At 38.9% G+C, this 22,195-nt stretch overlaps 1 protein-coding gene across 1 annotated transcript in view; it reads left to right on the top strand.

The window, feature by feature from the left end:
* LOC122788697 (myosin-16-like) overlaps positions 1-22,195 on the top strand; it is a 949,629-nt gene that overhangs the window by 851,937 nt on the left and 75,497 nt on the right. The window contains exon 20 of the mRNA XM_044055593.1: positions 7,999-8,169. Within this exon, the coding sequence (XP_043911528.1) occupies positions 7,999-8,169 (171 nt within the window). The remainder of the gene's footprint in view (positions 1-7,998; positions 8,170-22,195) is intronic.

A 22,195-nucleotide genomic window follows, 5' to 3' on the forward strand; every position in this document is an offset into this window, starting at 1 on the left:
TCACGGAGACCTGGTTCAAGGCTGTGGAGAGCATGCCACCCATATTGGGCTACACCTCTTTCCACATGTTCAGACCACAAACTAAAGGCATGAAGACTAAAGGCTGTGGTGCATTAATACTCATTAAAGATAAATACACCTCCAGAATGGTTAAATAGTATGATTCCCTGGAAACACTTCAGGTGCAATTAACTGTTGGTAGGACACCTTTTCAAGTCATTGCCAGCTACAGGACCCCCTCCATGAATCAGGATACCCACTCTGCCTATTTGGATCTACTGAAGTCTATCAAGATACATCAGAACACCATTGTTTTGGGTGACTTTGACTACCCACCTATTGACTGGGTAAATTATTCATGTGCAAACTCACTTGACCAAAGGTTCCTCGACTTCATTAACTCCAATACCCTTGCCATCTGGTTTACACCCCCACAAGGGGTGCTAATATCCTGGATCTTGTGCATCCCAGTATGGGGGACCACTGTAGCAACCCTACTGTGATGTCTTCCCTGGTGAGATCTGACCACAAATCAGTCTCATTCGTAGTAATATCACACCTGATCTCCACCCCCAGCAGTAACTAAACTAAAAAAGTTCTCCAAAGCAGATTATAACCTCTTACAGGATGGTATAAGTAGCTTCACTGCACCTTCACCCTTAGATGGAACTGGTAACTATGCCGAGTCCTACACCAGTGCTTTATACAGACAGCTTTATAACTGCATTGACTCAGCTGTACCTAATAAGACCAAAACAAGCTTCTCAAGGATGAGCAAACCTGCCTGGTGGACACTGCCATTGACAGGCTTTACAATAAGAGAAAGAAATTGCTAACTAAGAGTAAGAGGGAGCGAGCCCTAATGTGGAAACACTCCCTCTTCAGCTTAAAAAGGCAAATAAGACATCTTGTAAAGTCCTCCAAAGCAAACTATCAATTCAGATTATGTTTCTCAACTAAGGACATCCATAAGGCATTCTTTAGTTACATCCATAACCTAAAAGGAAAGGCTGAGATATGTGCTGAACTGGTAGTTAATGATACCACATATACTGATCCTGTTGACATAGCTAACCTGCTAGCCACCAGGTTCTATGAAAAATTCACTCCCCTGTCCCCGGCTCATGTACCCCATGACATACCTACCACATGTCCTCTACCTTGTATCTCTAAAGAGCAGGTCGTAATTGCCCTCTCTAAGGTCAAAAACACAGCATCTATGAGACCTGATAACATCCCAGGCTGCATCTTACGTGGGCTCAAACAAGAATTAGCAACACCATTGGTTACTTTTTTCAGTCATAGTCTAATCACTGGCTTCATCCTAGCTGAATGGAAAAAGGCCACCGTTATTCCCTTAAACAAAGGTGGTGCTTCCACTGACCCCAGGAACTGTAGATCTATTAGCCTGACTAGCCTTTTTGGCAAACCATGAAGAAAATCATCATGGACCTTATCAACAAAGATACAGGCAATCTCCAAACACTTGACCCTACTCAATTTGGCTTTGTCAAAGGGAGGTCATGCCTGTTATACCTGATGAACTTCTTCGAAACAGTCACCAAGGCCCTGGATGAGATGAAATCTGTGCATACAGCTTACCTAGACTTAGCCAAGGCTTTTCACACTATCCCCCACTTGGGCATCATTGACAAACTCACCCAGCTAAGTATCAACCCTTATGTCATTAGATGGGTCAGTAACTGGCTTACTGGTAGAACCCATATAATCAAAACAGGGGAATCGACCTCCAACAGCAGACCTGTAACCAGTGGTGTTCCACAGGTATAAGTCCTGGGATGTCTACTGTTTGGAATCTACTTCTCAAAAGTACAAGCAAAAACTAAAGGTCTGTGGCTGACAAAGTCTGCTGATGTCTGCAAACTGAGAGTGTTTATAGAATCAACAAATGATGTCAACATCCTACAAGAGGGTCTTACACAAACAAATGATTGGTGCCAAAGTCATGGCCTTAAACTCAATGCAAAAAATGCATTATCATCCCTTTCAGTAAGAGCAACATTCCTGCTGACTACCACCTCAATAACAACACCCTAAGTACATACTCAGTGGTGCGAGACCTGGGCTCACAGGTTGACAGCAGCCTTACCTTTGATCACCATGTCTCCACAGTGGTAAGAAGGTCATTCTGTATTGTTCATCATTGCCTCCAGAAAAAGATTGCCATGTCTCCGCAGTGGTAAGAATGTCATTCTGTATTGCTCCTCTCATAAGTAAGGGCATTGTCTCCAGAAAAGAAGAAGTTATAATCTCCTTGTACTCTTCCCTCATCAGGCCAATAATTGAGTACAACACTCCTTTTGGTATATACCTTTCCAAGCACTTGCAGCAATTGGAGAGACCACAAAGGCTCCTCACAAGAAAAATTCAAGGTCTTCAGCATCTATCCTATGTGGATCATCTGAAATCACTGTCACTTTATTCTGTTTCATACAGACTACTCAGAGGTGATCTCTGCCTTCCATAAAAGGCAATCTTTAACCCTGCTTTATTGGAAATGGTGCATATCCGCAAGTCAAATGGTACATGGGTTACTCTCTCTAAAGGCCTTAACCTGGTATGTGACATTAATAGAACCACCTGGAGGGACAGATTTCTCTCCCAGAGGTTACCACACCTTTGGAACAGACTCCCACTTCATGTCAAGCAGAGTACCTCATTGGCCCTCTTCAAATAAAATCTGAACGACTGCATGGGTAGCCATAAATTCACCCCATGGTTCCACCTGTGTCCCTCTTGGACAGGGGCAATAGGTGCTGATTGTGGAAATAAGGGTAAAACTTGTCTGGGCTTGTAAGGCCCCTAGGGTCATTAGCCTAGTAACTTCTTATGATAAAATACCCAATAACATTTAAAACTGATGTAATAGCACACTGAGGTCCAATCACAAATACAAAAACGGCCACAAAATAAAGCCCGAAGGTCACTCACTTTATTTAGCACACTAACGCTCAAATTATGCACTGTGTTTTCATCTTAAACATACAAAGACTACTTCAGATGCATAAATTCACAAGCGAGCGACACTTCTTATATACCCCTCCCTCTTATAAATCCGCCAATAAAAAGTTTTATTAAACTTAAAAAACATTTCTTGTATAATTAAACCAATTAACAAGAGCTAACCTTAAGCTGTATAATATATACCAAAACACATATAAATACATATAAATATATCATATAAAATACTGTATAACAATCATAAATACCCATTTAAAAATAAAAATATATATATAAAAAATAAATATGTGTATTGTATGAATGTTGTTAAAAGTATTTTCCTCCCATCCCATCTAGTGGCCAAATAGAAAATTACAACTTGGCTGCCCTAAGCTTCAAAACTGGGGCCAGGGATATGTAGTCATTTAAACCTACACCTTTGTTTGCTTCCAATTTTAATAGCCAAAACAGTTCCCGAAACTCTATGGTAGTCTCCCATGGTCCCCCACATGGGTCCACATCCACTTTCTCTATAACATAGAAATTGTACTTAGCTGATGGACAGGAATTAAGATGCCTACATAAGGCATTAGTCTCATCCATTTTTCGAATATCGTTCATATGCTCATAGATGCATCTTTTCAACTTTCTGGTGATTTTTCCTATGTAGAAAGCCCCACAGATGTTACATATAGCTATGTAAACCACTCCTATGGTGTCGCAATTGCAATAGCCATTAGTTTTAAGTTCCATCCCTCTTTGGGTTAAAGCCACTGATTCCCCCTGAAGGACATAAGCGCATTGCGAACAACTACCACATTTATAAGTCCCTGTTTTCTTTCTACTCTGGCTTTTCTTTCTGGTCTCCAGTATTTCTTTGATATTCCTACCTTTTCTGTAAATAAATTTTAGGGGGTCTACAAATATTTTTCTTAAGTCTGAAAAATTACTGAATTTGTTCCAATTATTGGTAACTAATTTCTTAATAAGTGTTGTTTCCTTGCTATAATTAAGTTCAAAATTACTATTCCAATTAATAGTATCCTGTTCTTCTTTGTCCCCCTCCATCAGCCCATGTATTCCTGACTTGCCTAGAATAGGGGCAAATTTCCTATTTCTTTCTTCCTTCACCTCAGCCATTATTTCTTCAATAAGGGCTAGGGGGTATTCCCTTTCCAAAAACATATATTTTAATTGTTGACTTTCATTTTCAAAATCTCCATCATCCGATGTCATTCTACAACTTCTAATTAGTTGCTCCCTCAAAATAGCCCTCTTTTGTGTGAATGGGTGGGCACTTGTATAAAGTAGATAGGAATTAGAAGAAATACTCTTTCTAAAAACATTAAAGTTCCTTGACTCAAGTTACTTTTTCTAACACCACGTCTAAATACTCCAGTTTCTCAGCAGAAATTGCGTGGGTGAATTTAAAAAATTCAGTAGTGCCACTTATATAACTTATAATGTCATATAGTTTTTCCTTAGGACCTGACCAGAAAATACATATATCGTCCAGGTACCTATGATAATAGTTCCAATATTTGGAATACATAGAATGTGTTATAAATTTCTCTTCCCAAATGGATAGTACTAAATTAGCATACATGGGAGCACAACTTGCTCCCATGGCCACTCCACTGGTCTGCTTGTAAAATTCTCCCTCAAAATGGAGGAAGTTGTTTCTTAGCACTAAATCCATTAACTCAATTAGTAATCACACTTTATCTTGTTCTATGTCACCTTTAAACCTTAAAGCTTTGTTGAACTATTCCAATCCAGTAGTATGAGGTATCACATCGAACAGATCTTGAATGTCCAAAGTGACAAACATAAGCTCTTCACTACACAGGTTTTGCTTAATACTCCTTAAAAAATCCCATGAATCTTTAAAGATTCCCACCCTCTCAGTCCAAACTTTATTTATTTCCAGGTCCCGGTACTTAGCCAGTGGGTATGTCTTGGATCCTGTATCTGCCACTATTGGTCTGAGAGGTGGATCTTCTAAGTTCTTGTGAACTTTGGGAATCCCAAAGATCAATGGTATTTTTGGTTTGTCTATTGTTAGAAAATTAAATACTTCTAAAGTAATGTTACCTTCGTCCAACAACTCTTTCAGCATGAAATCTATTCTCCTATATGCAACATTAATCTTGTTTCTAGAAACTCTAGAGTATCTATCAGTATCATTTAACATATCCAGCATTTTGGCTGAATAAAGTATACTATCCATAAATACCACCCCCCTCACTTGTCGGGCTTCATAACCCTAATATAGTGGTTATCTTTCAAGGAGGTGAGTAACTGATGTTCTTCTTTCGTAAGATTATAATACGTTCTCCCTTTCCTTTGACTTAGCCTAATCTCCTTCTCCACTTGTGTTTCAAATTTCTTTAATTGTGGATGGGGGGGGGGGGGTGTTGCATGTACTCTTCTTCCTAATCTGAATATTAGTGTTCATAATACCTCCTTTCTCATTATCAAATATCAACTGTAGATTTTTCTTGCGTACAAACATCTTGAGGTCAATGAGGGTTTGTGAAATATTGCTAGTGGAAGTGGGAACAAATTTTAATCCCTTACAAAATAAATTGAAGTGAGTAGAGGTAATTTCTACTCCACTATAGCTGTAAATACTAAAATTGCGATATAAATGCCTGTTCCCTTCAATAACTATTTTGTTCTCATCTTTACTAGATGGAATATTCAATGGCCCACTCCTATCTGAGCTCAGTAAACCCTCCTGTTTGGGTAGCCACCTCTGCCACCTCTGTTGTTGTAGTAATAGTTCACTGGTCCATGTCTCTTAATCCTCTCTGACCTCTTAAATTCCGGGAACTCCTGTGGGTTGTCAAGGTCATAACTTCTTTCAAAATTACTAAAATTGTAATTTGAGTCCTGTCCAATATAATTACTTCCCCCAGGCTCCCCTTCCTCCATATGTAAATTCTTTTTGGGTTTTGGGGTAACAAACTTTGTCCCTGTATTCAATAATGTCACGATCTAATTTTTTGCACTTCCTACTATACATAAACCTACACTTATCCTCTATTCTCTCCTTCATATTGTAATATTTTTCTTTTTCCTCTTCCACGGTAAATAACAAATCAATGACAATAATTTTGTTAACTTTCTCAATTTCAGACAACTTCCCTGTTTCTTTTTCATTCTCTCTTATGATGGCCTTAACAATTTCCAATCCAAAATTATTAAATATTTCCAACAATTCTGAATGGAACTCACTTTCCTCTCTGATGTTATTGGGGTATTTGTATAGTGTCAATCCCTTTGGCACCATTCTTCTCCCCACACATTATTTTAAATAATTATTGTCCATACAAAGACTTTTGCATTTCAGCATTAAATCATGTGAAATATTAACACTGGTGTTATAACTGTTAACATTGTAAGCATTCACTGTATTACTTTGAAAAAACATAATTGGAAAGTGAACAGTTGTTTTGCAACAAATTAATGACATTGTTATCCCTACCTCAGTTCAAATCAGCCAACTTGCCACGCTCACAGTTCAGGGCATCAGGGTGAGCAGCCCCATTAGTTCCTGTGCGAACTGTACCATACGCCTTGTTGTTTTGTCCATTATATTTTCTTCTAACTGTCCTTAGGCTGCTGCTAGTTTGCTTAAAGTATGCTGCAGACGTTCATTATCCTCCATATTGTCCGGACTCCTCGTTTCTGGGATTTCCTGATTTTGGGTATTCAAAATTGACGTCACCTCGTTTGCTTCACCCTGAAGCCATGCCTCCTGGTTGCCTGGTAACGAGGAGGATCCTTGAGTCTCTGAGATGAGCAAGCCCGAAGTGGCTCGATTAAAATATTTAGGGACACTATTGTCAGTACCATTTCCACTCAATTGTTGGCTTAACATAGCCACAAGCTGAGTAAACTAACCTTCCCCTCATGACAGCCGTATGCTGAGTCCATCAATAACACTGGTGCCCACCATTGGGCTTCATTTATCGATCTCAGACTCCTCCATATAACCAAAAAACTAAACCACAAGGAAAGGAGGTAGTGTGCCAAGGAACCAATAACCACAAAAAAATGATATAATAGCACACTGAGGTCCAATCACGAATACAAAAACAGCCACACAATAAAGCCCGAAGGTCACTCACTTTATTTAACACACTAACGCTCAAATTATACAGTATGTTTTGTCTTAAACATACAAAGACTTCTTCAGCAGTATAAATTCAATAACATTTAAAATACTTCACTTTCTGTATACTGTGTCCCTCAGTCCCCCTTCACATATAATCAGACTCTAGCACACCTCTCTTACAACATTTCTGTGGTATCCATTCAAAATTAGCTTAGAAATAAAGCATTAATGATGGCGGTAACAATTTTTCTTTCTTCCTACTCTGTAAGCAGTATGCATCATTCAAGACAATGTTTCATTGTTTCATCTTAAAATTACATCTTGGGAAGAACTGCATACTTAAATTCTTGTCCTCACTCTGAAGCATTGTGATACCTTTACACAAGAGTCCACAACTGAATTTCTCAAACTCAACACTATCTTATTGAAGCTTGTACAAGTTATTTGAATAGCATTCACAAAAAACACTCAAAAAATTACTATAATATTCTTGTATGGCACAACTGGCTACTTCTGAACACTACTACAAGTCTTTTTGAAATTGCTTCAAATTTATGGCAATTAAAAAAACAGTAATTGTAATGTTTTAAGCACAAAGATATATATCAACCCTTCAAGTGGAAGCAGTAAACACTTTTTGTTTCTTTACAACACATATTTCTTGATGGTGATGTTAAAGATACAGTCTGGCTAAGTTGCTTAACAGAGTAATACAGTTTACAAAAGAGGGTCATATGAATGAAAACAAGGCCTGCAGAAAAATTCACTACTCTAACTTATAGGCCATATATATGTTTGTTCATTTAATACTCTTCAGTTACAAATGGCTGCAGACCTAGAATTACTAACTTTAATTTCAGGAGTCTATCATGTTTATACAAACCTCTGAATGATTATTTTGTGACTTGCTGTAGGCTGCAAGACTTGGAGAAGAGCTACAGCATGAAAGAGACCATGTTACTCACCTCAAAAGAACCAAGAAAGTCCTGGAGGTTCAGCTGAAAGACCTAAATGTGAAACTTGAAGAGGCTGAACAACTAGCATTAAAAGGCGGAAAGAAAATAATTCAGAAACTTGAAGGAAAAGTGAGTGATAGACTTTGAGGTATTAATGCATGCTGAACAGGTACCATGACTGCTAGGAACAGAAATATTTTCCTTACTTGTACATAAAACAAAGTCTGTTATTATTAGACAGGTAAAAATGCACAGATACTAGTGCTGAGAAGGCATACTAAACTTATCAGATGATGTTACAGTGTGACATTGGGGAATAATTCCTACCACTCACCAGCAGTCTAACGTCATAACTGTAGCATTGTTTTCACTCATAAGTTTGTACATTCATAGTTTTGGTGAACAAGCTCAAGACCTACTTGCTATCAAGGAACTTGATGCTGTAGTTCTCATGCTGGTATTTATAAAGACCTGTGTAGTTTCTTCCTGAAGGTAGAGAATGATGGGGACAGGGAGGATTTTATTCTATGGGTGTGGGATGTTGTCATGTTTCATGGTTTGTTTGATATTAAATTATACTGAGACAGAGTACCTTCTTCTGTTTACTTCACTGGGGAGGGAGCAGAGTAGTAGTCTAAGCAAAATACTTTAAATAATAAAGGGGCTCTTTAATGTCTTGATGTCATGCAAAGGTTTCTTCTAAGATCTCTGTATTTTTCCTGCTACACCAGATGATGTTTGAATAAGCTATAGAACTGGGTGTAGTGTTCTATAGCTGGTCTAATATGGGCTGTAATCATGAGGACAGTTACCTTCCTGGTATGGTTGTCAGTCCCATAGTGGGTCAGTTGAGCAATTCCATATGTTTCGTCCATAGCAGCAGATAAATGTGTATCAGATGAAAGACAGTTATCTAGCAAGACAGTCCACAAAAATAATGAAATGTAACTATTTATTACACTGTTTTAAGCGCTTTCTGTAAGCCTGATGGCAAACTTCATCAGAAACAACTTCTAATAGAAGGAAACGCTTCTTTATAAAAGAGCAGGTGGTTGACATTAACCAATTACATCACTTTGTTGAAAATGAATGGAAGCACCTTGATGTTAAAGTGACAACTACATGTATAAGTCGGAAACAGTACTTCACTGATATATAAACATAAATTGAAAGTGTTCACAATACTCAACACTTAAAAAACATAAAAATGGCTTGTACAGTTAAACATTTCCAACTGGACTTTTTTAAAAAACACTATTAATTAATACATTATTTTTGTGGACTGTTTTGCTAGTGTACCGAACCATTCTCCGTATTTTTATTCAGTTTGGTTGCCTTTTCATAGTTTAAAGACAGTTATCTGCAAGGCCTTCAGAGATTTTACTATTTTGCCAGCTTTTGTTGCCTATCAGTAGTTTGTACAACTGGTGTTTATTATTATTATTTTTTAACAAATGCTGGAATGCTGCATTTTTGACACTGATGGTAAGATCGTTCCTACTGCAGTAACATTTGAAGGGAGATGGTGTCAGCAGGGTTAAGGACAGTGCTCCTAAGTTTGCAGTCATCTGAATGTTTGGTGAGTCTGAGAGAGCTAACACTTTTGACAACTGAGAAGAATCTGCCAAATTGAGTGACCCCAGTGCAGAGCCTTGATGGACTTTACTAGTAGCAGGGGTGATGAGGAACAAGAGTCCTCCTATTCTTACCTGTTTTGTACTACCAGGTAGCCATTTTTGTACCCAAGTTATTATGACTTCATTTAAGGTTAGTTTCCTGAGTTTATTTATTATTTTGTCATAGGTTCATAGGTCTGTAAGCCATTACTAGGCTAATAGCACAAGAGCCTTTACAAGCTTAGCCAATAATAAGCAGGATACGACAACATTGTGTCTTAATTCTCCAGATATGAGATAGGGTAGTATCAGGGTAGAGGGTCTTTTGGTATTGGAGTCATTTTATAGACTGCCTCTGTCCATAAGGAACATGGGCTGTACCCCAGGAGTGAATTTAGGGATCCCCATCCATTTATCCAAGTTTTTTTGAAGAAGGTGAGGAAAATACTTTGTTTTATGAAGAATGGAAGTTTAATCCATAGACAAGATAACTTATGAGATATGAAACTTTCTCTCCAGCAAGTTCTGTTCGAGTCACAATTAAAGTTCAGGTCCATTGAATGCATAACCCTTGTATAATTTTTCTTGTGAATATGTAATGTTTTCATCGGGGCTGGATCAGAGAATGCCTTGTAGGTCAGGCATAAGTCCCCCCTCAATAAACAATATGAAACAGAGTAAAAGGATATGGCGTTTAGTCAGTCTGCATAAGACATGTGTCTTTTGCTTTGTATTTTTTAGTGATAAACTTCTAGACCCATTCCATTTGTTGTAAGTGCCTGGTTAGGTACATGCAGAAGGGAGCATTTTCTTGATTATGGGCCTGATAAGGGCCAAGTACAATGGCATTATGATTTCCTTTGATCATGATGCTATGCCTTTACTTATAAGATGAGCCACACAGAAGGATTCCCTCACTAACATAGCTACTTGTTGGTCAACATTTAGGCTACTGTCTACCTGTGTTCCTAGGTCATTCACCACTGGGTCAGCTTTTAGGGGTGTGCTATCAGTATTATAATTTGCTGGGATATCTGATTTACCAAAGAGTATGATTACACATTGTATAGCATTTAGTCTCAGACCATGGTTTTGGTACCAATCATATGTAATTTTTAGGCCTGTTTGTAGGATGTCAGTATCTTTTGGGGATTCAATTACTCCCAGCTTACAGTCATCAGCAAACCTGGTGAGACCTTCATTTCAGAGAAGTATAGACCAAACAGGATGGGTCCCAACACTGAGCCCTGTGGGAGTGTATAATGGTATACTATTCAATGACCTGCAGTGGTGCTGCCCTCTCCACAAAGTGGCATCTCTTCGAGCATCTATGAACAGTGGAAGACCAAGGAGAGCATTTCTTGTACAGCATTTTAAACTGGAAAGGTTTGCTTATATACAAGGCACAGGTAACCATATTTGCCTGATGAGCAAATGTGAGACTTTTATACCAACAGGATAAAAGAATTTTACATAGTTAAGCCCTCATGATAATTAGATAAACACACAATAAACCATCCACATGCAGTTCCCAACTTGGATGGGTGGAATCAGCCCTCTTCTCCCACCAGAGTGCAAAAAACCCCTCTTAATGTAAAACAAAGTGGTTTTGCGCTCAAGTACAGTAACAAATGTTTTACAACAAAAAGCAGAACGCCTGCAATATTAAGAATCCTTGGAAGTAAATCCAGAAACCCTGAGGAATGTTCCCAAATATAGAAATACCAGCAGGATAAATACTTTTACACAGTTAAGCCATCAGGCCAATCAAATAAACACACAATAAGCTTTCCATGATTAGTTCCCAAATCAGGTGAGTTGACTCATCCCTCTGCTCCCACCAGAGTGCAGAATAACCCTCTTAATGTAAAATGTACTGGTTTTGAGCTCAAGTGCAGTAACAAATGCTTTACAACAAAAGGCAGAACTCTTGCAGTATAAGGAATCATTGGAAATAAATTCACAAACCCTGAGAAATTTTCACATATGTATACAGAAAAAAGTGCACAAACATAGGAGAGCTTCTACAGACACAGAAAAACTTTACAAAACTTAGAAATATTTTTACAAACTCAGAAAAACTTTGGCAGTATCAGGATGTTACGAAATATCATAATACTGTTAAAACAACTTGAGTAGTGCAGTAACAAACATATGGCGTTTCTTTAACAAATACAGGCTGAAAAACAATGATAAATTGAATCAATTCAATAAATGCAGCACATAAGTGGTAAATAGTACTGAGATAGTTAGAGCAAGTGCAAAGAAAAAAAATACTTTTATCAGTTTTGTACCGTAAGTCCACAGATGGTTTTAGAAGCAACCCAAGGTCTTGTAGTCATAGTTGTCCAAGCCAGGCACAAGGAAGCTCTGAATAAATGAGCTGTCAGTAGGGTTAAGGACAGTATGATATAGTGCTGAATGCTTTAGCCAGATTGAAGCAAACTTCCTGGACAAATAATCCTACATACAAGAGCGGTGATCATACTCTCAAAAATGTGTGAGGTTATACATACAAATTGTACCCTTCACAAAACTGTACAAGGTTGGGTCATAGAGAAAGAGGTTTATTGTATCTGCCTGACCAAATTCTAAAATGCTTCTGTCTATCATCTTACACAATATGCTTGTGAGGCTGATCAGTCTGAAATTATTGTGATCATCCCACTGCTCTTTACCAAGTTTGTGTGAAGAGGCTCAATTCTCATTAAAATGATTATATGGAGAAAGAGCACAAGGACAGCCGCTCTTTAAATATCCTACCTTAGGCTCTGGTAAAGACTATGGAAAAAGCACAAAGTACTGCATTGCGACCAGAAGGAACTAGAAGCACAAGTCGTGCTTTTTCATTGTGGATGAGCCTTGATGAGGCTCTGTACATGCCTGCATGCACAATAGTAACAAAAAGGAGAAGCTATGTATCAGTCTTAAAAGGCCATGAAGCACGTGTGCTAATCTGTTTTTGGACCAAAATTAAAGTTGCGAATAGGAAAATAAGAAACTGATAAAAAGGGGGAAGCAAGCAGACGTAGAACATTAACTGGAAAAATAAGGAATGAGCAGCATGATGGGAGAGGGAATTTTTTGGGAGACGTCAGGTGTCAATTTTATATGAGAAAGCAAGAGGAAAAAACAGGAATTAGCAGGATTAGTGGAGAAGAGGGAAACATTTTTTGAGTAAGGTGTCAGTTTTGTAAATATGAAGAGAATTTAAATTGGAGACGGTAGTAAGAGAAGTAAGAGTAATTTAAGATAAAAGTAAGATGGTCTGACAAGGAAGGTTATAACACAATGAAGGAGGAGAAAACAGTGAAGAATAAGATTTCAGATACAGAGGAAAGACTATGGTGATGGGGAGGATTGGACAACAAGCAAGGGTGAGCATAGACACAAAAGGGAGGGAAACACCATGATAGGAGATAGGCTGAGGTGTTCAGCTGCATTCGCTAACAACAGCAACCTAGTGAAAACTTAATTGCCACCCTGGACTCTCTCACTACTGGGCCCTCACTTTGATGGTAAAGCCTGTGTTTGACAGAGATGTGACTAAAATGAGTCACAAAAAGAGTGAGTCTAAGCCACCGATTTGAATATCCACTAAAGATTCAGTAACAAAAGCATTACTGAATGACAAAGGCCCAAATCAGGGACACTTTCATTTTCTGGTATGGTTCACTTAGAAATATTCAACAATGAGAGAGTTTATATTAACATGCATTTTTTAAAGAATATTTTTTCTTGATGTAATAGCTGGCACTGCTTAAAATAGTTTACTCTTTACAGCAATAATTATGTGACTGAAAGGACTACTCCTTCTAGTGAAGACAACACACTGATGTTCATAGGGGCATGAGCAAGACATAATTACAGTTAATCAGAAAAAATGAGAGGGAAAGGTTAAATGGAAAATTAAAATTGCAATACATAACCATGAAGTGAAAAAAAGCAGAAGTATAGAAGTTTGCAGCAAGAAAAGCAATATATTTATTATAGCACAGAATTCAAACAGGAACCCAGGGGGCATCTAAACAGGTGTAAAAGGACATATGTTCAGGGAATTCTGTATTTCTGTTCCTGTTTTTCATGGAGAGGAAGTGGGCAAACACTACAACATGTAAAGAACCCACTGGAATAAAAGTGATGGCTATCTAGGAGTCACCTAGTTCTTGCAGTATTCCCTAAACAGCAACCTTCCCCTTCACCAACTGATTCTAAGATATTTGAATCGCTCTCCTGAGCATCACCGCATCCTCTATGGCATTTTATCCAGTGACCTTCTAGTCTGTCAGTAAAATGGTTCATTCTTAAGTATGTCCTTTCATTTTGTTAGTGTGTCTCCTACTTCCACCAGTACTCCCAGATTTATTCATCCATTTCTGTAATCTGTACCCATCTTGGCAGTTATTAAGCAATGAGTTTGTATGTCGCCCTTCGATTCTTTCATTCCTCTGAGGCATATCTAACTTTTACATGTAGATTTCCTCACATTTCAGCATCCAATACTTCTTATTATATTGGTAACTCTTGTCTATATATTTTCCCTGTCGGTCTTGTCTTTGCAATGCCTCTTTTTTATACATTGTACACCCACTGGGGGCCATAACAATGCTGTTTTGAATGGAAGAATTACATACGTTTTTCATGGACCTGAATACAGTCCAGTATTCCCTGGTCAATCAGGACCTAATGGTGCATCCTTGGCCAAAGGTGGCACTGTTGCCACTGCCACCATCCAAGTACATTCTGTCAGAGTACAGTGTCATACTGTAGTGACAAGCACTTGTAGTTTATAACTGATGCATTCAACACTCTGCCTTTGTCTTTGAATTATTACATTACATTACATATTTGTCTGATGGGAGGCAGAAACAGTGTATCTAAACTTTTCTTTTAGGAATTTAACAAGATTCATGTCATTAATTCAAAAAACAAATCATTAAGTCCCTGACATAAGAAGCCAATCACACAAAACCTATTCTTACCAAAACTCTGTCAAAATGAATGCAAAGTACTAAATCCTTAAATAAATCAAAAATAAAAAAATATACAACAGAGAAAAACAAAATACTCCAACACAGTGTTTCTGCTCCCTACACTGTCCATACCCTGCTTACTTAAATATATATTAACTCCATGGTTTCACAACCACGGGGAAAGTGGCAAATCCATATACAGTGATATTAACCGATAACACATTTCACTTTCAGTGTACATAACAAAATCAATGCTTTATTATAGTAGTATCTTTCATCCAATTGCTTTTGGAACCCAAACATTGAATGACAGGTAGTTGATGGTTTAGGCATTAAAATAAATACACGGTCTCAGTTTAACCCCAATTTATCCCTCCCTCATTTCTCTCTTAACCAATTATTCTCCAGTTCCATGCTGCTTAGAATGATTTCATAGATTTCTTCTTTACCCCCATTTTGGCACCTTATTTCATGGATCCAAAACTCCCTCATACAAAACTAGTTTTACAGATCTCATGAATAACTGGTCCCTACAGTATGTAAACCATGCTCTCTTTCTCCCAAATCAACCCTATTAAAGGTAACCCTTTTATATCTCTTGAGCATGAAGTCATAGCCCATTTTCATGTTACTCTTGTCCAGTTTCATCTCCAGAGAGAAGTACACCCCAGAGCTGGATCATGGTCAAATGGGGCTTAGGGAGGATAATGGACGAGTCCCACACCTGCAGCCATTCCAATGTCCTATTACTTGGATATTTCTCCCTAGTTGCCATAAACACTGTTCAAACCTATCGTTAGTATTTTCTTTTTTAATTCTGCAATGATTACAGAGATTTGAATTTTAAACTTTTATTTCAAATTTTATAGGGCAAACACTGGCCATCTGGTAAAAAACAGTTGCACATTGAAAGCAGACTTAATGTGAGCAACAGTAAACTACTCTGCTGAAACTCACATGCAAAGAAAAATGCATAAAGACTCACATTCATTGAAAAATGCATTTAACCAGGACCAGATAAAGTGTACCTTGGCCCCCAGGGGTTGTCTTCAAACCATGGGCCCCTGCACACATTTTAGGACTATGCATAAACTGCATTTGTATACCTTCCTCAATTGTTTTAAGTTATATTAAATTATATTTCTTGTTTAATACAGAGACATTTGTTAGAATATGTTTTAAACCTGTAGTTTTGAACATTTTTTTCCAGTATGCAGTGAAACAGAATTATGAACCAATAAAATTAAAATCCATTTAGAAAATAACCAGTTAAGAGCATTAGGTATTGAGAGACCCCACCAACAGCTTATTTATTATTTATTTGACATTTGTTAACCGGATTGATACAACTGATCCAGTGATCCATTTTCAGTGGCAACCTGAGGAGAAAAGCTGCACAGATTTTATAGATACAATAAAGTAATAACAAAGGTAACAGTTTCAACACAGTTTAAAAAGAGGTACTAACACAGCTATCAGGTGTTTATATGTACAGATAAAGGGAAAAAAATAGAATATAATTGCTGTAATATCAACAAGGTGTTTTTTTTTTTTTTTTTTTTTTTTTTTTTTAGCAAGTAGGTAAAAAGATAAAGATTCATAGACAACAAGTTAGGTAGCGATAGGTATGAAATACAGCCATGTGGTTTAGTATCCTAGCTAGATGGGTTATTGATTCGAGAAGAGTGAATTGTAGGTGTATAGGATTTGGGGGGGGGGTGTAAGGGTGTAGAGGATTAGGTAGGGTCTTGACAGTAGCAAGATGTTATGTTAAGTAGATGCAGTCAGCTCTTTTTTGAAGTACCTGGGAAATGGTTCTTATATGTGAGGGGAGTTTATTCCAGGCTTGGGCTATGCTACATTTGTAAAGCAGCTTTCCAAAATGTTTGTTAGATTTATATATGTCAAGGAGTTGTTGATTAGCTGTACAAAGTGTGTGGGTTGGGGTGTAATAGGATACAAGGGAGGAGAGAGAGAGAGAGAGAGACAGGAGGAAAGTTTGTATAGAACAGAATTTAACATTTGAAATTGAAACATTAACAGTTGTTGGGGGAATTCGAGCCATTTAAGTGAGTTGAGTGCAAGGCAGTGGTGTGAGTTGTGTGGTGAGAAAGTGGCAAATCTAGCTACTTTGTGGTAAGTTAGTTGGAGTTTGGATAGATATGTGGAGTGAATGGGCTGCATAGAGAAGGGAGGCAAGGAGCAGAGACTGAGCTAGGGAGAGTCTAGCATCTGACGTAAGAACTGTCTTATTTCGGTATAGTAGACCTAGGTTTTGGTGTGTGTGTTTTTTTTTTTTTATAGTTTGCTTAATATGCAAGTTAAATTTAAGTTTGTCATCAATAATTGTACCTAGGAGCTTAGTGTGAGGTTCGGCTTGGTAGTGGTCTTGTCAATGGATGTGATGACAAAGGTAGATTTGTGGTGAGAGAGAGGTTGAGGAAGAAATAGTAAGAGTTTAGTTTTTTTTGGGGTTTAATATGAGCTGATTTTTGGTGAGCCATGTTTCTATGGACAGGAAAGAGTCTTGGGTGTGTGTATACAGATCAGAGATGTTGTTGGAGATCAAGATGAGTGTAGAATCATCGGCATATTGAATGAGGAAGGATTGTTTGCAAGAGGTGTGGAGGTCATTAAGGAAAATATTGAACAAAAGGGGGCCTAGAATGGATCCTTGTGGGAAATCAGATTTTATGGGTAGGAAGGAGGAGCAGGAAGTGAGCCATCTGACAAATTGCTGCCTATTGGAAAGGTAGCTGGTAAACCAATTAAGGGAAGTAGAAGAGAGATTTAGATCCTTGAGTTTAGAGAGGAGTAAGGAGTGGGAAACAGTATCAAAGGCTTTGGAGAGGGTGAGGAAAAGACAGGATACAAGTTTGTTATTGTCTCTGGCCTCAGCGACTATGTGAGTAAAAGCTAAAAGTGCAGTAGAGGTACTGTGGTTTGGCCTGAAGCCATGTTGAGTGTGAGTTAGTAAGTTCTCCTGAAGGAGAAAAGTAAGTAGCTGAGTATGAATGCACTTTTCAAGTATTTTTGAATAAGGGGAAAGTATGCTTATAGGTCTGTAATTAGATGGGTCAGTGGAATTTCCACCTTTATGCAGTCAGATTGTGTAGAAGGGTTTCCAAATGTCTGGGATGGTTGCCTCTTGAATGGATCTATTAATTAGCAGGGATACAGGGTAGGCAATGGATTCAGCTGCAAGTTTAAGGAAGACAGGCGGTAGGTTATCTGCAGAGGGAGAGCAAGGTTTAAGCTTAAGCAGGAGTGATTTAATGTAGGCTGTGGAGACAGGTCTCAGGGTGAAGGCGGTGTTGTTAGTTAGGGAGGGGATGTTGGAGATGGATTAGAGTTGAGATTTGTGTGGGTACATTTTTGGGTGGTATCGATGAAGTAGTTGTTGAGAAGGGTGGTGGTTTCCAGTGGTGTATTGTTTGGGAAAGGGGAGGGTATAGATGGGCTGCCAGTGTGGAGGATCTTGTTTAGAGTAGCCCAGAATTTTTGTTGGTTAGATATTTGATCAAATTGGGGTGAGTTGTAAAAAGATTGTTTGTCTTTATTGAATAGTTTTTTGTGAGGTTCTGTAGTTCTCTGTAGTTTTGAAGGAGGGAAGAAGTTTTGGTTTTAGTCCAGGCTTTCCAAGCACTATTTCTTTTGTATACAAGAGATCAGGTTTCTTTGGAGAGCCAGGGGGCATAATTGGCTTTGATTCTGATTTTCCTGGTAGGGGCTTGGGAGTTAAGAGTATCTAGGAAAATTCTATTAAATGTAAGAACAGAGTCATTGAGGGGAAGTTGCCGGAGGAAGGACCAGTTTATGCTAGCCAATGTGGAGTTAAATATGTAAACTCGTGAACACCAACAGAAAGCAATCTACGAAGCAGGTAAGAAACAGTAGGGAAAAAAAGTAGGACAGTAAAAACCAAAATAGCTCAGCTAGTAAAGGGGAGTAAAGTAAGGAGGAGAGTGTGTTAGGCTGGGAAGAAGAGTGCAGAAGTGGACTAGGGGGGCAGGCAGCAGGAAGGGAGCTATTGGTAGTATGAGAGGGTAGTGGGCGAGAAGGAGTACGGTGGTGGTAACAGAGATAGGTAAAAATAAAAAAGAGTGGTATGGTGATGTGCAAGCAGAACACAAGCTATTATAGCAGTAATAGGCTTGGTTTAGCAGTTGCAAGTTGAAGGTAGCAGGAACGTACTGTATACACGTGGTTTCAGGACATTAGCTCCATAAGTTGGACTGTACATCAGGTAGGTTCCAACTGAGCAGAGGGTAGATAAGGCAGTGGACTTGACAGTGTGGACTAATTTCTGTATACATGAGGTTTCAAGACATTAGCTCCATAGGTTGGACTGTAGATCAGGTAGGTTCCAACCGATCAGTGGGTAGATAAGGCAGTGGACTTGACAGTGTGCACTAATTTCCTTAAAATTCTCTTCAGTTACAGCAGTGCAGTACAGGCAGTATCCAAGATTATCTTCAATAAAATTAATCAGAAGGAGAAACACGGCAGAAACAATATAAAACCTTTAATACGGTTAGCGCTTTCACATCACAGATGCTTCTTCAGACCATGAATAAAATGACATAAGCTAAAACTACTTTATATACTTTCCAAGTTCTAACAAGTTGCTGTTAATTAATCAATTGCATCTATTTGACACTCATTAAAACAACAGCATATTGATAGACATATTACAGCTTACTAACTCAACAGCTTTATGCACAAGACAACATTTCAACACTGAAATAAAAAAATAAATGAAAAAATATATACATAAAAACAAATACAACATTTAAATAGAACTGAATCATATGAGCTGATTTTAGAATGTTTTTAAGTAGAGCTTAATCGATGTTCTATCATTAAGCCCTGGTTCTTTTTCTGCCTGTAGCTCAATAATCCATTTTAATTCTTTCAATTCTAGTTTTTTTTTATGTCACTGAGCTTTAAATCTTGAAAAATACATTCAATAACTTTGAATTGAAATCTATGCAGTCCCCCTGCACAAATCACATGTTTAGCTAGGGCACTTCTATCTGGTTCATTATTCCTGATGGCAGTTAAGTGCTCTCTGACTTTCTCTCTTAATGAGTGAGTGGTCATGCCAACATAAAAGGAAGGGCAAACCAAAAATACAGCCAGGTATACTAAATTCCTTGTTTTACAGTTTACCTTGACTCTGAATTCATAATTCCTATTTGTTATAAGATGTATAAAAATCCTGTTATCACTCAAGACATCATAAACACTACATTGCCCACGTTTATTAAGACCATAGATCACTTCTTTGGACATTTGTGGTTGATAAAGTAAACTTTTAAGATTCTTTTGGTTTTTATGAAGACAAGATGATCAATTTCAACACTTGGCTTAAGTATTGGTGTCATTCAAAGGGGATCCAATGCCTGTCTGCCTGGGATGACATGCTCGACAAGCCATGATGCTTCACTAGGGACGGCTTGCACCTGTCACCCCTGGGCTTTCGGATATTGGCAAAGGCTCTTGCCACCCCCATAGTGCCTTTTTTAGGCAAGGCTCAAAAGACAAACCCACCTCCATATGTATCACAAGGGATAAGAAACTAAGAGTAATGCTACTCAACGCCAGAAGTCTAAACCTCAAGATGCATGCACTCGAAACTCTCCTTAGCATGGAGAACATCGATATCTGTGCAGTAACAGAAACCTGGTTCAAGGCTCCCGAGAGCACCCCAGCACTACCAGGTTATACCTCACACCATGTTTTTTGGCCCCAAAACTTGGACCGAACCACAAAAAGAGGGGGAGTATCAATATTCGTCAAAGATACCCACACCTCCAGGTTGGTGGCACAGCACGAAGCATCAGAGACTATCCATGTGCAACTAACAGTGGGTAAAACTGCCTTCCAGTTTATAGCCTGCTACAGACCACCCTCCCAAACCCAGGAACCCCACTCAGCCTTCCTGAGAACACTGGAAAATATGAAGGTCTTTCCAAACACCATTATATTGGGTGATTTCAACTACCCTAACATAGACTGGGAGCATTACTCTAGCTCCAACACCCTAGCCCAAAGGTTCCTAGAATTTATAAACTCAAATGCTATGGAACAACTTGTTGCCACTCCCACAAGAGGGGAAAACATACTGGACCTGATCATCACCAACATGGGGACACTATGCTCCAGACCAGAAGTGTATCCCTCACCGGTAAGATCAGACCATAAACTAATCTCACTACATATTCACATCCCGACCCCAGCCCCTGCCCAGAAAACCACAGTGAAAAACTTCTCTAAAGCAAATTTCACACTCCTCAAAACCGAGGTGGAATCCTTCAAAGCCCCCGGGCCTGTGGAAAATACAGTCCAGACCGCAGAATCCTTTATAAACGCATTCTATGAACACCTTCAGGAATGCATGGATCATGCAATCCCAAATAAAACCAAGACCCAATCCTCCAAAGTTAGGCGTCCTGTGTGGTGGACCCCAGCCATAAACAAACTATACAATAGAAGGAGGAAGCTAGTACATGATAGAGCAAAATCCCAAAAAAGGAAGGCATCTCTGATCAGTATTAGCATAAAACTACGGGCACTCATAAAATCGTCTAAGGCCAGCTTTGAGAGAAAAATTGCACAGGACACTAAGGATAATCACAAGGCTTTCTTTAGTTATGTTAGGAACCTGGGTGGGAATTCCCAGATATGCTCAGAATTAGTCCAAAATGACAAAAAATACACCAAACCCACAGACATTGCCAACATCCTAGCTAACTGGTTCAGTGCAAACTTCTCCCCCCCTTCCCCACCAAAAGGGCAAATATCTATCCCAGCAGAGTGCTGTGCCCCCCTGACATCTCAGATGCTCAGGTAAGAGCCGCCCTCGCCAAAGCAAAAAACACACCGTCAGTGGGACCAGACGGTGTCCCGGGCTGCATCCTACATGAACCCCAAGAAGAAGTAAACCCAAACATAAAACTTCTGTTCAATCTCAGCCTTACTACAGGATATGTACCCAAAGAGTGATGTACAGCAACAGTGGTCCCTCTCCACAAAGGTGGTGCCTCAACGGATCCTGGAAACTATCGCCCCATAAGCTTGACTAGCTTGGTCTGCAAAGCTATGGAAAGGATCATCATGGACCTCATAAATAAAGATATTGGGGACCTACAGACACTGGATCCTACCCAGTTCAGCTTTGTTAAGGGCATATCCTGCCTCTTAAATGTGGTAAATTTCTTTGAAACAGTCACCAAGGCCATTGACGAGAGGAAGGTGGTCCACACAGCCTACCTGGAACTTGCAAAAGCCTTTGATACAATACCCCACTCGGGCATTATAGATAAGCTCACCAGCTTAAATATAAACCCCTATGTCACTAGATGGGTTGCAAACTGGCTCAAGGACAGAACCCACATAGTTAGAATTGCTGGAGCCATGTCAGACTCCAAACTAGTTACAAGTGGCATCCCACAAGGCTCAGTCCTGGGATCTCTCTTGTTCGGTATATATTTCTCGGAGGTACAGGCTAACACGGAAGGACTGTGGCTGACCAAGTTCGCAGATGACTGCAAACTGGGCGCC

The sequence above is a fragment of the Protopterus annectens genome, chromosome 14.part0 (assembly GCF_019279795.1).
Source record: "Protopterus annectens isolate FY-2018-M chromosome 14.part0, PAN1.0, whole genome shotgun sequence".
Taxonomy (NCBI): Eukaryota; Metazoa; Chordata; order Ceratodontiformes; family Protopteridae; genus Protopterus; species Protopterus annectens.